The following is a 17,921-nucleotide window of genomic DNA, read 5'->3' as shown; positions in this document are numbered from 1 at the left end:
TTCAAAAGCTCTCCCCCTGTGAAAATGGGGCCTGTTTGCAAATTAATTAGTTTCTGGCAGTGGCTTGATTGTTGACCCAAAGTTTGTAGAGTGGAAAAACAATCAGATTAGTGTGTTCAATATAAAGGCCCAGCGCAGCACACAAGAGCAGTTTGCCAAACTGTTGAAGCCGTGAATAGAGTGAAACAAATTCTTTTTTGAGAAGCCAAGGCAAAGGTTAAGTGTGATGTGACTAGAGCATGCTGGCTGTGGGGCGGTGGGAGGAGAATTAGAGGTTTCAGCCACACAAAAATAGAGAGTGCTGAGCAAGTTGCATTGAATTTAATGGAATTCACAGCTTCAGACGCAAAAGTGTTTGGCAATGTTTTAGTCTGTGTTAAAGGGAGAAATAAGATGGCTTTGTTTTAAGAAGTTTTCTTTATACAGCCATGTGGAACACCAGGGATTGAGCCTCTAAAGGGTATTAGAGACACTTCCTGAGCCTCCATGCTGTTTCTAAGCACCTGCAGACTTTGAGGCTTATACCAGTTCCTCCTTACCACACACCGACTTTCTTTTTTTCTAAAGATTCAATCCAAGCTTTCCATTCATCATCTCCAACACTGGGTGAGGTTTCATCTTTTAAATGGTGCTAGTGCCAAGACTCACAGACAAACGTATTAGAAATCAACCCTTGCAAACAGATAGACTAGCTAAAAGTCATTCAGGTACTGAGACAAAAGTTACTTACTAAAATACCACAGATCAGATCTTTAGCTGATAATAAATGAGAATATCCCCAGTGCAGCCAAGAAAGATCTACATATTTCTACTCACTGTAGTGCTAGCTTCATTAGTATGCTCTATTTCTTCAGTGGCTATTTTTTATATAAATCTGCCCTTCAACATTGATTTATGTCATTCACTGTTATTTGTGCCTTTGTAATATTTCCTTTACATCAAATAACTCCTACGCATTTTTATTTTAATTATTATTTTCCCCTACAACAAAAAGAAAAAAGGAAAATGCCAACAAATGTGGAGGAGACCTTGTTCGTGGGCAGTTGATATACTTTTCTCTTGAGCTTATGTCTTGAACCTGTGGGCATGGATCAGAATACCTGACAGAACCAGGGGAATGGGGGGACAGAGCTGCTGAGCTAAAAATACGGACTCCACCATTACATAGCCCTCAGCCAATCAAGTAACTGAGATGCCCAGCACACCTAACAGAGGTAATGATGTGAGGATACAGCCCTCTAGTCTGTTCTTACCTCTTTTCCCCATTCCATAAAATTACAATTGTTAGTCTGCAACCTATACAAACTTTATGATTTGTTCTTGATAATAGGGCTGAACCTTACCCCCTTTACACTAACATTCCTGAACCATGAATTGCTTGTCCCAAAAGGCATTCAGTATTGCTTGCAATTAACACAACTGATTGCTCAAAGCCGGCACCTGATGTGGCACATAGCCAGCTGGAAACATAATTGGCTCCTTAGATGGAGAAACATCCACTTCACAGTGAGTTTGCAATGATGGAATTACTAGTTCAAAGTAAGCCAGGTATTTGAATACCTGGTCTGTACATTAAAATCTCAGCTAGCATTAGACACAGATTAATTAAGGTGCAGACTCAAAGCCTCCCTTTGTCTCCATAACTTGCCCTTCTCTTTGTTCATGAAATCATGTAAATTCCAGTCTGAATGCTTGTAAGGGTAAGTAATTGCTTTTGTTCTTTGGTTTATTTAATTACAAATCTCAGTGGATGACAAGTCCTCTGCACTAAAGGAAGACATCGCATTTGCACAGTTACAGAATCTTAACACAAATGTGTGTGGCAAATCAGTGACTGTAGATTTATTCATACCCTCTGGGACCTTCACTGCCTTTTCAGCTTAGCATGCAATATGATTTAAATTACAGCTTGTGCAGAGCTGTGCCTTGGGATTACACTCCATGTTTCCAACTGTTTATAGTTCAGTGAGCTTTAACCTCTGTGATTCTGAAAATTAAATAATGTCATGGCTGATATCAAACTGATGGCTGGTACTACATTGCCAAATACCATCTTGTATTAAAAGCCTATTTTTACAGCAAAGTAGAAGCATCGATGTATTTAAAACATCGATAACACATTCTGGTAGTTCAAGAGCACTATTCAAAAGCCATACTACAAAAGAATTGTAAAGTTAATATTAAGCTCCATTCTCAAGGATATATTCTGACTTATTTAGCTCTTGACTTTACTAGAGCAAGACTGGGCCTTAATGCAGTATTTTGTGATTTGGTAGGCGAGGCACAAAGAGCATGTGAGGTCAAGAAACAGAGCATCTGTTGGAGTTAAATTTAGATTTATTAATTTCTTTGTGGATTTGATAGTTTCATTATTTCTGAAGTACTATGATGCGTCAATCATGAAGGCCATGTAACTGAAGGGCACCTTAATATTTTTATAACAGAGGAGAGAAAATACGTAGTTACAAAACTGTGTATTTTATACGGTATGCAATTTCTCAGCAGACAGTTTTTCACCCTTTTAAGGGTTTTAATTGATACAAAAGCTTTTAGTGATTTGTCTTCATTTACTTTTGCAAACCCAGAGTTTCCATTATAGATGCTGTTGCAGTCTCACGTGAGCCACTCCACCAGGTTCCTCCCCAGGTTCCACTAGGCAACACCTAGAGAACAAAGGGGTGAAACAGATGTCACCACCAGCATCATTTAGCCTTTAGAGCTCTATTTATGACTGCAGTGTAAGGAAGAGAGAACAGAAAGAAGACAAATGGGAGAGACAAATGGATACTTACTTTTCACTTGTAAAGGTTGCATGTTTGACTAAGTGACAGCACAAATAAACAAAGAAGCCCCAAATACCTTATTCACAGAACTGCAGTTATCAGATATGATGGACAGATCATATACAGAAAAAAAGCTTGGCAAATGGTTCCTCATTTGATGCCTTTTAGATTTTGACAGTGCAATAGATCCTGAACTTCCTGTTTTGGTGCATTGCCAAAGTGGTATTTCTTTTCCCCTTGATATTCAGAACACCTTATATGACTTATTGCAGGCTTTGATGCCTGGATTTTAGGTTTCAAAGTGGTGTCTAATGTACAGTGTGTAATGTACCTCATCCTTTGCTATTTCATTGAATTCCATGGACTTATACTGATCTATCCTTGCTGAATAGCTGGCTGTTGGATTTGATTTTCTAAGTATGTAGATAGGTGGTTTTGTGTACACTGTACAGTAAAAAAGCCCCACCATAGTAAGGTTTATGATAACTCTTAAGGTATGTCAAAGTACACAGATACTCACCAGGGTAACAGCCCAATACAGCTTTTTAAGCTCTTTCTCCCTGTCCTCTCAGATCCGTATCATTGGTGGCTATAGGCTGAAAGTTTCACACGTTAGAAAGGTGAATCTTGTAGTGTTATCAGGGAAATTACTTCTTTCACAGGCAAGGATTAAACTGTAAATCTCTGGGAGTACCAAAAGTACAGCATCCAGCAGAATCAGAGTTTGATATTCCTGAGCACTTAGAGTTGTCTCAAGTGTACAAAGTAAATGAAGACAAAACAGTTCCCATTCTGATTCACCTATTCCCCTTCTGATTCACCTATTAAAGTGATAGGCTGGCCTGTGGTTTTGTTACATTCCTGGATTACGGAAAACAGTTTTTATAACGTATGTTTATATGAATAAATTTCACTTCCTGCTCTTCATGTCCTCTTCGTAGGTTTGTAAAGTGTTCTGTTCTGGTAAATGCACCAAGATTTGTAGAAAGATTTTATCAGATGTATTGATATAAGAAACCAAATTATCTTTCAGGGACAGACTTTTTTTTTTTTTTTTCTTAATGGATGATTGTTCAGAAAAAAAGGAAAAAACAAAAGAAAAAAAGTTATTTTAAAGATTGGATTACATTTTATTCCCATTCACTCCACAGCTTTTATGAAATAAATGAAAGTATTCAGTAATAATACATTATCTGTGCATATGGCCATCTATCTGAGAATTGGTGTTGATTGATTCTTTTACTGCTATTTGAGCAAAATTCAGTATCTGTATAAAAAATGATCCACTGATGTCAGTGAGATTAGTCAGATTTCCTGAGCTCTATGATAACATTTGACACATGGTAAAAACTAACAGTCTCAAGACTATTCTGTTCTGTTCTATTCTGTTCTGTTCTGTTCTGTTCTGTTCTGTTCTGTTTCCTATCTTCCTATTTCTCCAAAGGAACTTTCACCAAAGGCAGAAAAACCTCCATGAGAGGGAAGGGTGCAAAACCTTTCTCTGAGATACTTTACAAGGAGGAGTCATGAACTTTTTTTCATAATATTGTGTGAATGGGTTTTCATAGATTCATAGGGTTTAGGTTAGAAGGGACCTTCAAGATCATCTAGTTCCAACTCTGCTGCCATGGGCAGGGACAACTCCCACTTGACCGGGTTGCTTGAGAACTCATCTAGCCTGGCCTTGAACACCTCCAGAGTCAGTTCTGCTCCATATTTGACATGTCTTTTTTTCCACCCCAACCTTTCCTTAAAACCTTTTCCCAACCATTCTTTAAAAAAAATTGTTCCATGGTTTTCCATTTATTACAGGACCTATTATTTTTCTCCTAGCTGCATTTCATTCATTACTTTTTAAATACTTTTGCTAAAGTTTCTGCTGATTTTTCTCCCTGCTGCTTATGTGTCATAAGCATATGTGCTGCAAATTCCTTCTTCAATGCATTTTTTAAAATGCTAAAAATTTGAGTTGTTACAATGCTACTCCAAGAAGGGTTTTATTTTTAAAAGTTGCAGTAAGGATATCAAATATTTCTGAAATGCTGTCAGTCAATTAAAAAATAAAAAAATAAAAAGAGGATTTGCTTGTACAGAATCAAAGTACATACTAATTAAATAGCTTGTGTGAACAACTTTCTGACAAAGAAATGTAAAATGATAATATTGCAAGACATTTTTTTCTTAAGCAAGTGCATGGTCTTCATCACACTTGTGCTATCAAATACTTTATCTCTCTCTAAGATTCACTTCATAAGTAAACTAGTACATTATTCCAGCTGGGTACAAATCTTGTCAATACCTTATGCTACTAAAGCTCATATGACTACTGAAAGAGGTTGTCATAACTGATGTTATCATACTGAATACCTCAGGTTGTGTGCTGAGGGATTTTGCTTCCTCTTACAGATGCCTTACTGCATTTTATGTTGCTGGGCTACACTGACAGATCAAAACCAGTTCTTCAACCAGCCCTGTTTTCAGTCTTTGTTGCCATCCCACATTAATCTTACTTTAATGGATTTTATGTCAAGTTGCTCTACACTAGCTGTAAAAGTTAATTATAACAACAAAGCCTTTTTCATAGTTTGACAAAATGACCTCAATTTTGTGGCCGTATATAGAGGATTTAAGAGAGACTGGACAGGTTAGGAAATTGCTACAGGACTGTTGTCTGCTGGATCATTCCTTGGGAACGGGTTCAGACTGATGACCATTTCCTGATGAATGAACATCCCTCACTGAGAATTGAGATGATGGTGGAGCCCTGTCCACTTTTTTTTTGACATGATGTTGAGAGGAGATTGTTTTTACAGCTACATAACCCCTTCCACACCTCTCAAATTGAACCTGGCAGCTCAAAGTTCAAAAAAAATTCTTCCTCTTTTGAAAATGGATTCTTTTTGACATAATGGCCGTATTTGTTCACAGTCTAGGCAGGAAAAAAAGTACTATATGTGTGGACAAAGGATCCTGCTAGAGACAGGGTTGTGCACAGATTTCTGACAGAAAAACCTTAAGAATTTAGGTCTCAGGAGATATATGGAGGCTAAAGACATACTTGTCAAGTCATCGTTGTTCAGTTTGGGGTTTCATGCTTTTGCCAAACATACTTATGAAGACTGTTCCACTTTCCCAGTGAAATGTGTTTGCCCTGTTAATGCCCAGCTATTCCTCACACTAAGCCAGGGACGTCTCTCCTGCAATGTATCAGGAGTTTGGCTGTTGCTGCAGAATGCTCTTTCTGCCTTCAGAACACTTTCTATGTTCTCTAATTTCCAAGTTGCCAAGAGGAAGAGAATTCAATCCAGACGTAACCACACATCTCTCAGCATTCTAGAAGGTCTGAGAAAATCACATTAGTGAAGAGGAACAGGTTTGGTTCCTGAGTTTTGGATCAGCTTGGGCATCTCCAAGGACTTGTGCGCCACTTGTGAATTTTCAGATCTTATAAAAGGCAGACCCAGAGCACAACTTTCATTGCCAAAAGTGTGTAACACCCCAAATCAGAAATATCTTTTGTCTTCAGTGTCTCTGTGTTCCACTTCCTCCCCTTATAGATCACTTTTTAACATAAAGACTGTGATATTTAGTTTTTGTCACTTACCTAAAATTCTAAATATGTAGGTTACACAGTTAAGGCTCTGGTTTTCCATTGTTTTTATTTCCAAGCATCAATGTCAAAAACTTTAGATAAATGAGTGAGAGAGGAACAGACTCACAGCTGGAACTCTTACTAGCTTTTTTATGCACAGAGGTCATGAAATGCAGACAATTGAGATTAAAGCATTCCTAAATGGAGAAAATATGCTGCAAGCCTTCCTTTCTGTTCTGTTAAGGCCACTAATTTCCTCAGTGCCCAGATATTCTCTCTGAAGGACAGGTATATCAGTTTAAAATCAACAGTGTTCATAGATATACAATCCCTTAAAACATTGTCAGTAATGGAAAAGAGGTATTAATTTTGGTTGTTGTTCTGTAAAGAGATAATAATCACCTCTTTTAAATTAAATAGGGTGGGTAGATCATAAGCACTGTTTTGTGATAAATTTGATTTACACTGGGAATTAAGCTGTAATTTTACTGAACTTCAGTATTCACTTTTCTTCACCATAGAATTAGCCATTACAGGGAATCAAAATTATTGTTGTCTTTTTAGAACAAAGGTTTAAGAAACTGATAATTGCATCAGAGATCAACATTTTCTTTCTTCTTGAATGAGTTAAAATGTTACTCCCAAGAAATATATCAAATTGTACTTCTAAGGCAGGGGAGGAGGGAGATCTCGGGTACTGGCACTGACTGGAGATTTAAGCCTTGGCTGGTACTCACAGGCTCATTTACAGTACTTCAGAGGCGTTAAGTACTGCAGATTAAGGTTATGTTGCCCTTTATAATTTATTATATTAATAATATTTATAATTATATGCTATTAACACTCCAGACTACACTTGCCTTTCTTTGCTTTTGCCCCAGCCATAAATTAGTATTTCCTTAAAAACCACTTCGTTTATTTCAGATTTAATGTCTTTCCCACTGCTACTGATCCATAGGTGACACTAAAGGCCAATTACTGAAAAACCACAATGACTAGATTTCTATTGCTGTATATATTAGAATAGCACTGAGATGTGGAGGAACTTACATCTGTGAAAATATTGTGCATCTTCTTTGTGTATGTCTTTTTGCTCGTTATGTTGCTGTTGCCTCTGTATAAACATCTATGCATCTATGTCATCTATGATGTGGCATCTGTTGCATCTGAAAATGATGGAAGAGTGATATATTATTATTTTTAATAGATTTACTCCTTGAAAATCTCTTTAAAATGTCATCTTTGAGGGTGACAGAGCACTGGAACAGGCTGCCCAGAGAGACTGTGAAGTCTCCCTCTCTGAAGACTTTCAGAATCCATTTGGACATGTTTCTGAGCTACATGATCTAGGTGTACCTGTGTTAACAGGGCTGTTGGGACTTGATGATCTCCAGAGGTCCCATCCAACCCCTAACATTCTGTAATTCAGTGTTGCTGAGGAGCTTCACTGTAAGCAGTGAGTCCATCAGAGCTCCACTTTGTCTGAGACATTGGCAACAAGAGGAATGTGACAGTTGAAGAATTAAAATTAAGGGAGTTTGGAAGGACACCACTAAACTCTGTGATATTTTGTAAACTACTTTCAAGCGTGTAAAAGCACAAACCAGCTTAGCTCTCTCATCACTTCATATTAAGAGCTTTGTCCTCTGGTGGCATTGCCAGGTGTGCCCATGGCAGACAGATCTACTGTGCACATTTGTGACTGGTGCCGCAAGTCCTTCTCTCTGTGGGTAGTAGAGTTAACTGTGACTGCAAGTTCAGATTTTTTGAGGACAGTGCTTGGTTCTTTGTGCTGGATCTCAGTGAATGGACACTGGAGGAGTTATGATGTCACAGGATCACAGGATGTTAGGGGTTGGAAGGGACCTCTGGAGATCTTCGACTCCAACCCTCCTGCCAGAGCAGGACCATAGAATCTAGTGTAGGTTGCGCAGAAATGCATTGAGACAGGTCTTGAAAGTTTCCAGAAAAGGAGACTCCACAACTCTTCTGGGAAACCTGTCCAGTGCTCTGTGACCCTTGCAGTGAAGTTCTTCCTCATGTTGATGTGGACCTGCCTGCGATGTAGTTTACATACATTGCCCCTTGTCCTGTCACAGGGTGCAACTAAGAAGAGCCTTCCTCCTTGACTCCCAGCCCTCATATATTTATATACATTCATTAGATCTCCTCTCAGTCTTCTCCTCTCCAGACTAAAAAGCCTCAGGTTTCTCAGCTTTTCCTCATCAGGCATGTGCTCCAGTCCCCTGCCCATTTTGAACTGGGGAGCCCAAAACTAGAAGCAATATTCCAGGTGAGGCCTCACTAGGGCAGAGTAGAGGGGGAGGAGAGCCTCCTTTGAACTACTGGACGCACTCCTCTTAATGCACCCCCGGATACCATTTGCCTTCTTGGCCGCAAGGCACATTGCTGTCCTATTGTTTACTTGTTGTCCACCAGGACTTCTGAATAGCTGTCTATTTTTGTTGTTGTTAAATTTTTAATTTCAGTTTCCCTAGTCTTCTTCCTCTCCTCGGGGCCCCAGTTACCCTCCAGTACTTTTCATTAAATTATAGCAATTGCAGTTTTACTGAGCATAAAATTTCCCTAGTTTCCTAGAATTTTCTTACTGTGAACTGATAAATTAGTCATTTTTACCATAAATATGCAATAATCCAGTTTAAACTCTTTATAAAACATTTCTGGAGAGAGCTGCCCTTTGGCTCCTGTCAAGTAATGAAGAAATGACCCCAGCTTCTGATGCCTCAGCTTAGTCAGTCTTGACAGCTAAAAGTAATTTCAGTGCCTTCAAGTTTATAGTTCTTCATTTAAATGCTAATACAATTCAGTTAGAAATCCAATTTCTGAGTTTTATTGTTTCTTGCTACTGGGGTGTGTGTGTGTTTGTGTGGTTGTTGCTGCAAAAGAGTAACATTTGTAAAAGAACAAATATGGATTGATTTTTCCATAGCTTTTTCCCAACCTAAAGTGCTGAGGCAAGCAAAACATATTTCCATTACTTAACTAAGCAAACAATGGCATATAAATCATAATGGCAGCTGGACCAAGGTGTCATTTTCATAAAGAGCCAGATTTCTCATGAAGGACTGTTTAATAGGCTGCTGTCAGTGAAATATCTGCAGAGCTGGTAATTGCAGGAGGGCACACAAAAAGTGGTGCTACAAAGGTGTCACATGAGATCTGAGAAATAGCCCCACAGCCAAGACAACTGGAAAAAGGAGACTGAAAAAGGTGTGTGCTTTAATAATTTGTTTCTTGAGTCTGATTGTTTTAAATAAAAATCTAAGTTTTTGTTTTTAGCCTGTTCACATTGGCTGCAAGATCAGAGAAGTGTTTTTAGCTATAGTTTTATTTTGATCATGTTTATGCTGTGGCTTTGCTTCTCCTTTGATCATGCTTAAGCATGCTTCAGACATGTTTGTTTGATGTATGCTGTTTTTTAAAGCACTCTTCCACATTGTCTGCTTGTTTTTTTATAAAGCAATGAATCATTGCAAAATATTTGCTGTCAAATTATTTCTTAAATTAATTTTCTCAAAACATGAGACTGCTTTAAAACAAGAAAGTGTTGAACTGTTGTAGCAGCATTTCTGAGTGCTTCAGAGAATGCAGACAGTTTTAGGGTAGCAGAATACCAAATAATTCATACGCAGAAATTTGAAGTCATCCTATCTATCCACAATAGCTGTAGTGCACCAACTTCTCCAGTTGTCACCCCTGGGTTTGGATTGAAACCCTACTTTTCATTCAGCAAAACTTGCTTGAAGTTCATCCCAGCATTTCTTTTATGGCTGTGTTGAATGTATGAAATAGGTCAACCCTGACTGAATTATTTTAAACTTCCCAGGGGGATCCCTTGATACCGAACCTGTTTAATTTTGCAGGGTAAGGCAGAGCAGTCTCAATACTTGAACATACACATTCATGGATGACATTCTTTCTTCTGCTGCTTGAGTGAGCAATTAGGAGAGTCAAGGAGAAGTACTTCGTCTATGGACATCTCCCTTCCCTTTTTCAAAGAACAGCTATAAAAAAAAATTGCTGCATAGTCCATAGAGAGGGCTATGTTGCGTGACTGCTGGCCATCTGGATGATTGATTTATCATGACCCTAAACAGATAGTTGTAAGCATGGTCTGAAGCCCTGGGGTTAAATGCAAGTGTTCATCAAGCCTCAGGCAAGTCAAACAGTTCCTCCACTAAGGAAACAACAAAGAACACACTACAGATCCCTAGTTCACACCACCTACTTCTTAGCTTTATAACTTACGAAATTATGAACAACATTTCTTTCTCTCTCTCTCCACACACACATAATTATGATGTTGCTTTAATGGTCATTATATTAATTTTGAACAGAAATTAATATTTCTGCATGCAAAAAATCCCACATGTAGTCTGTTTTTCCTTTATTTGCTTCATTTTATAAGCATAGATCAGCTATATGGATGAGAGGGAAAACCCAAACACTTCCAGGTGACAAGAGAAGGGACCTGTTAACATTAAGAACCACTCTTTTATTGACTAAAACATATCTATTTAACTGAATGGTGAAACAGTCTGAGGTTTGCTCAGTAACAAACACCAGTGTTACTCAACAAAAACTCTTCTATGGTGTACAGTGAACATACTTTAATATGAGGTTGTGTGACAACTTTAATTTGAGGCATGTAGTTAGGATTATTAATCACTAATTGAGAATTTGAATTCATCCCAGATGAGCACTGGTAAGAAATATACAGAGAGCATATTCACAATCACTCTGGCTATCGTGTTAGTTATGTTTGCCTTCTTCACACCTCTCTCCTCTGACCAGTCTGACATAATTAGTTGAAAAATTTTTTTCTTTTTTACATATTCTTGAATTATTTTGCTGTCATTGTTGCAACAGTCCTGCTTTAATACTAGGCTCTTTTATTGTTTCTAGGTTCAACTGCAAAATTATGAAAGGGAAAGAAAAGAATAATAACATGCTAGCTGAGGGCAAGTTTATATAACCTGTACTTTATCAGCAATATTATTGACTCAAATGGAACTCCCCACAGTAGTATTTTTGTAAACCAATGTAAAGTTAGTTTTTTGATGCCTGGTAAGATGGTGATTTATTTTAGAACTCGATATCTTGTGATTTACAAAACCCATTGTGCTAGAAACAAATCATTCAGCCATTTGGGAATGTTTTGGTTGAATGATTTTTATTTTTCTCTGCCTTTTAATTAAGATTTTAAGACTGTAAAAAGTGTATATTCCGACAAGAGATTCTTCAGATCCAGTAGCCCAGAATAGTATTGAGTATCTTCTTTCTCTGATATATCCTTCCACAGGCTGTGATGCAGATTTTTTCCAGCTGTAGCCTTGTGTCTCATCTGATACAAATTCCATTGAAAGCCCTGTTAGACGATATATAAAATAATAGATATTTATCATGGTACAGTACAGTCTAGATACCATTTAGCTTCAGCCTCATGTCAGTGTATCTTGAAGGGTATAAAATGCATGCTAGAAAGAAATTACATTAATTTAGTAGTTTATTCTATGGGGTTTTGCGTTGGAAAGATTAAGATGATTACAGATTTTTGATGTTTTCAGATGTCTAAAAAGATTTCTTTTAGTGGAAAACAGGTAATAGAAATAGTTCCACAGAGATACGTTCTGTGGTCTGTGATGATCAATAATGTGTCTATAAATAATCTGAAAAAGTGATTGAGCAGCAGGATGAGAAACATTTTTCACACGATCCAAAGTTATTCAGCATAGTGAGACAAAGGAAGACTGTGAAGAATTACAAAAGAATCTTATGCAACTGGGTAGCTAAGCAATCAAATGATGAAGTAAATTATTCTTGATGAATGATGCTGTGATAAACCATGGGGAAAACCATGAGGAAAACATGCCTATCTTCACATATAAAATGATAGGCTGCAGAATGAGCCTCACCAATGGAGAGTGAGATTCAGGGCTTCTGACGCATAAAGTTCCATAAAAAATTCAGATTACTACTTAGGAACTGACAAATCCATATTAAATGCTAGGAATCAATAGAAAAAGAACAGAGAATTCAATAAAGAGCATTTCTATAGTCCTTGTATAAGAGCACAATTCATCCACATCTTAACATTGTGGGTATTTCCTAGACAGAAAATAAGAGGCATCAAATGAGGCTAGTAAGATCTTTGTGAGAGACAAATTCTAGAATGATACTGTGAATACTTGAAATTTGCATGGGTTCAAGACTCTGGAGAGATAACTGGATGAAAAATATATTGACTTACTAAGCACACGGAAGGCGACAAAGCTCAGGGAAACAGCTACACTAAAAATGGAAGAAGTAAGATTGTTTTGCCATGGGCAGGGACACCTCTCAAATAGATGGCTGCTGGAGGCGTCCTCCAGCCTGGCCTTGAACACACCCAGGGAGGAAGCATCCACAACCTCACTGGGCACCCTCTTCCAGAGTCCTACCACCCTCACACTGAAGAACTTTTTCCTAAAATCCAGTCTAAATCTACTCTCCTTCAATTTAAGAGCATTCCCCCTTGTCCTACTGCTAGACACCTTAAGAGAAATCCCTCTCCAGCTTTCCTGTAGGATCCCTTCAGGTATTTGAATGCAGCTCTAAGGTTCCCCTGGAGTCTTCTCTAGGATGAACAGCCCCAGCTCCCTCAGCCTATCATCAATAGCAGAGGTGTTCCAACCCTTGGATCATCTTTGTGGCCCTCCTCTGGACTCACTCCAACAACTCTGAGTCCTTCTTATGATGGGGACACCAGAACTGGGCACAGTATTCGAGGTGGGGTCTCACAAGAGCACAGTAAAGTAGCAGAATCATCTCTCTTGACCTGCTGGCCACACCATTCTGGATGCAGCCTAGGATACCATTTGCCTTCTGGGCTGCATGAGTGCACTTCAGGCTCACGTTGAGCTTCTCATCAATTGACATCCCCAAGTCTCTTTCTTCAGGGCTACTCTTAACTTGCTCTACACCCAGCATGTGTTTGTGGTTGGGATTGGCCCAACCCAGATACAGGACCATACATAGCCTACCTCAGAATATATGCACACAAGCACACAAAATTTTGGGATATGTACTCATATAATACAAACATCTTAAATATATGCATATATATATACATATATATATATATGCAATGAGTTTCACAGGACAGTTAGTTCAAACTGACAAAACAAAGTACAATTCATTATTTCCATGACTATATAGCAATAAACATACACTGAAGTGCATCACACTAGCTTATGATTTCACATAGGAACAGGACTCGATGAGTAGTTAAATATAGTTCACAATTAGTTATCCCAGCAGAATGTAAAATGGTTAGAAGACAGATTGGTAAATCTGTTGGATGTGCCGCCTTTTTTTTTTTCCCAAATATAGTGAAATGTACCAGCTGAAGTATCCCTGTATAATACAGTGCCAGATTCACCACTGGTATAAATTTACTGTTGTGATTTCTACAAAATTCTCTCCCAGAACTTCTTCTCCACCTTTTTTTTTTTTTTTTTGCATAACTAATCAGAATGTCTGCATTTTATGTGTTTTCATTTGTTGATGTATGCTGTTTATCACCAAACAATGATGTTGCTGTAATTATCAAGAAATAAGTGTTTCTAATAAAAAAAAACCAAAAACAACCAAACAAAAGAACCCCGATCAGCAGGACAAAGTATTTCAACAGCTTGAACAAGAAAATCACAAAATCTATTCTTAGAAGGAGACAAAATTGTTTGGGCTTGGATTATCATAGTGCAGAAGTAGATAATATCTATAAAATGTGTAATTTTTAGCTCTTTTTTTTTTTTTTTTACAGTAACACATTAATACTTTTCTACATGTAAAATGCTTCCTTTATATATTCTTCCTTGTTGCTAAAATTAGGAATATTGCATTTGTCTCAATAATTCTCTCATTTTATTTGCGAAACATAGAGAAAGATTATTGACCAAAGTCAAAATATGTAAAGAAATAAAACATTGCCAGTAATAAATATATGGAATTAGGAAGTCATGCTGTAGTGTTATATAACCATTTACAAAGTAATTTCTTAAATATTTAATTGCTTCAATAATAAACTTAAGATCTGTTCATTAAATATCTGTAGCAAACACCTCTATTCAGTATTCAGTATTCCTAAGGTTGGAAGAGACCTCAAAGATCATCGAGTCCAACCTGTCACCACAGACCTCATGACTGGAGTAGAGAGGACACTACTGCCCACTGCAGGCTTGAACTCACGACCTTCCCATTAAGGGTCTGATGCGCTATATCTTTTCACAAGAGAAATGTAAATACCTGTCAGATGTTAATGCTGATGATGTGCCTAATGTGGATATATTTGCCACTTGATGCAAGGGTTCATTTTTGGGAAGCAAAATCACAACTCATTCACATAAGAAAGATGAATCATTTAGTTCATGGGGTATTAATATGCACAATGGCATTGTCTCCTCAGATCCTAGATTTATTAGTGCTCACCTGATACCAGAGAGCGACAATCCAGAAGATGACAAAATCTATTTCTTCTTCCGTGAAAATGCAATTGATGGAGAGCACACCGGAAAAGCCACTCACGCCAGAATAGGGCAGATCTGCAAGGTAAGTTGGTGCCAGCCAGTTAAGAATAAATCCCTTTGGCTTTACCAGGACCTAGCAGCCTGGGAGCTCAGGAGCAAAATATTCTACCTGTTTATCTTTCTCCAGTGTTATTTATTATTACAATATATAAAAAGCTTTTGGTTTTTTTGTTGGTTTTGTTATATTTTGTTTTGTTTTTTTTTAATGATATGCTACTATAAAACATGTTTCAATTCAATGTAAAATGAAAGCAATTCAGAATTAGTGTCTTTGGCAACACAATAATGCTGTTGCTCGTAGAAGGTGAATTCTTTTTTCTGTTTTCTATAAGTAGCATCCCATGGTTCTTTACTGTGTTTTTTCTCTGTACTTGATACTGCAAACAAAAAACTGTAACTAGATATTAATGCAAAACACTTTTGTTATTAGAATGACTTTGGTGGACACAGGAGCCTTGTTAACAAATGGACAACATTCCTCAAAGCACGTCTGATTTGTTCTGTGCCAGGACCCAATGGTATTGACACACACTTTGATGAACTGCGTAAGTGGCAGAAATGGCTTTGAATGCAGAAATGCTTTTAGGTATTATCCATATGAATTTAACTTATTTTTCTTTTCTGTCTCTTGTTATTATTACAGAGGATGTGTTCCTAATGAACTCCAAAGACCCTAAAAATCCAATAGTCTATGGAGTGTTTACAACTTCCAGGTACAGAACGTATCATTTTACTTGCATGGACACTTGGGTGGCTGCTTGTTTTAAAGAGGTCTCTTTGTTACAAATGTTTTTAAGACACACAAAAGTTTCTTAACCTTTGAACTGCGAAGTCAGTGGCAGTGAGAAGTAATGAATTAGGTTCGTTATGAGCAATGTACATCATCACTCTAAAGCGAGTAATAACAAAGAGTGCCAGTTTCTTAGGCTGTTCTTGCTGTTGAATTGACTTTTTATTGTGGAGATCAAAATGTGTAGCCCTTTCCACACAGACCTGGAACAATAACACAAGCATAAATATGCTTGCTTGAGGGACAGAGTAAAATAGAAAATCCATAGTGTGAGAAATTTGCTACTCAAGGAGATATTACTGGGAAATATTGCAAAAGTCTGGAAAGTTTAGCTATCTTTCAAAAGTTCTGTTATTGAATCACATGTAACTGTGATGTGAGTGTTTTGGTTTCATTGTACTTTCATCAAGTACAAAAATTATACTTGCAGCTTTGGCCTGAGGAAGGTTTGCAGTACTTGCTGCATTGCCACATTTTTCTATGATGGACAAAAGATTTAGTTTCTAAACAGAAGGAATGTCCCTGGTGATAACTGGGCATAGAGAGGGGGATTTACAAGTCTGTACTGTCTTCTGTAAGAAATCTCAAGGTAAAAACAGCACTGAGATTTTTCTGTGTGCTACCCAAATGACAGAAGAGACTGCTGGAAAAAAAAAATAGAAAAATGTGAAGTGTAGGAAAGAATTGAATAGTCCTCTAGGGACAGCTCTGTAGATGTTTACTCAAATTGGGGCTTTGCCTTTCTGGGGACAATGTGTTTTAAACTGTGGAATAGCAGCCATCTGCTAAGGAAAATGTCTGAGAGATTGTATGCTCAATTTTTCCAGGAGGTGAGTTAGGATTGCTCTGAGAGCATGTCAGGGTTTTGATAATCAACACATGCAATAAATTAAAAAACAACAAGCTGCTATTCCCATTGCTCTTCCACTCAGTTAAACCAACTATTAAAAAACCTGATTTGATTTCTTCTCCCCTCATTTTTAGTAATATCTTCAAGGGATCAGCAGTGTGTATGTATAGCATGACTGATGTGAGGAGGGTATTTCTTGGTCCCTATGCCCACCGAGATGGCCCAAACTACCAGTGGGTTCCCTACCAAGGGCGAGTACCATATCCACGGCCAGGAACAGTAAGTACTCTAATAAATAAAGTAATCTAAAAAGGGAAAGCTATGGAAAGTATTTTCACTACTTACCTGATCTGTGATCTGAAATTCAGGAGAGGAACTGAACAAGATAATAAAGTTGGTAGAGTGGCAGAAGGGAAAGCTAACAATTCCTCCAGATCCCAAATGTACTGATTTTCTTGTAAAGTATGAAGCTGTAACAGTAATTTAATTTGGATTTTAATTTTAATGTTCCTAATAACAACTTCAGCAGAAGCTTGAGCAGTTGCTGGGGAACTTTACTGAAAGTCAAATGTTTAATAAATTACTCTGCATTATCCTTGCATTGGAATGTGTCTTTGTTCCAAATATTGGCTGAGCCATTCTTAGTGAGAATGGACAGAAAACAGAGCATCTGCCTGACTGTTAAGAAACTTTCGATCACTCTCTAGTACAGTAAGACAGATATTTCTTCAGTGCATGATAGAGTGACTCTGATAATTTCTAAATTCCACTGGCATTCTTTAAAATTTATGCTTCTACCTGTTTCTTTGCTTCTGGATTATGAATGACTAAAATACCAATGTATATAAGACATGGATATTTACAATTCCCAAGGGATGTCATCACGCTCTAGAAATATTTAATAGCCTCTGAAATTACCAATAGTTTAAGAAGATGGGACATTTATGAAAAAAAAAAACCATTAGTTGTATACATTGCTATAGCTTCTTAGCTAGCATGAATCAGTTTGTCCCATTTAAGTTCTGAAATGTCATTGCTAAAGATTAAATATATGTGAACATGTGTATACATATAAACATAAATAATATGTGTCTATAATAGTCTTTTAAGGGCCTCCTTAAATATAAGGCATAAAACAAACCAGGAATAACAATGGTCCTTTCTTTTAAATCATCAGATTTTTATTTTTCTCTGGTATGTTTTGAAATTGTTCTTTCAAACATGATCTTTCAACTGATATGCAACAGTTAAGACAATGTATATTCTCAGACTAATGAAAATTACTTCATCTAAGTAAAAGAAAACAGTGGCTCCCTGA

At 37.4% G+C, this 17,921-nt stretch overlaps 1 protein-coding gene across 1 annotated transcript in view; it reads left to right on the top strand.

Annotated features, from left to right (window-relative positions):
- Positions 1-17,921, top strand: part of SEMA3A (semaphorin 3A) — a 169,045-nt gene that overhangs the window by 117,944 nt on the left and 33,180 nt on the right. The window contains exons 7-10 of the mRNA XM_068167882.1: positions 14,843-14,985; positions 15,394-15,508; positions 15,607-15,676; positions 16,738-16,882. Coding sequence (XP_068023983.1) covers positions 14,843-14,985; positions 15,394-15,508; positions 15,607-15,676; positions 16,738-16,882 — 473 coding nt within the window. The remainder of the gene's footprint in view (positions 1-14,842; positions 14,986-15,393; positions 15,509-15,606; positions 15,677-16,737; positions 16,883-17,921) is intronic.

This window comes from Melanerpes formicivorus, unplaced genomic scaffold (assembly GCF_026170545.1).
Source record: "Melanerpes formicivorus ecotype bairdi unplaced genomic scaffold, bMelFor1.0.p_v2 SCAF_3, whole genome shotgun sequence".
Classification (NCBI taxonomy): domain Eukaryota; kingdom Metazoa; phylum Chordata; class Aves; order Piciformes; family Picidae; genus Melanerpes; species Melanerpes formicivorus.
The sequence above is the reverse complement of the archived record's forward strand: the minus strand, read 5'-3'. Positions and strand labels throughout refer to the sequence as shown.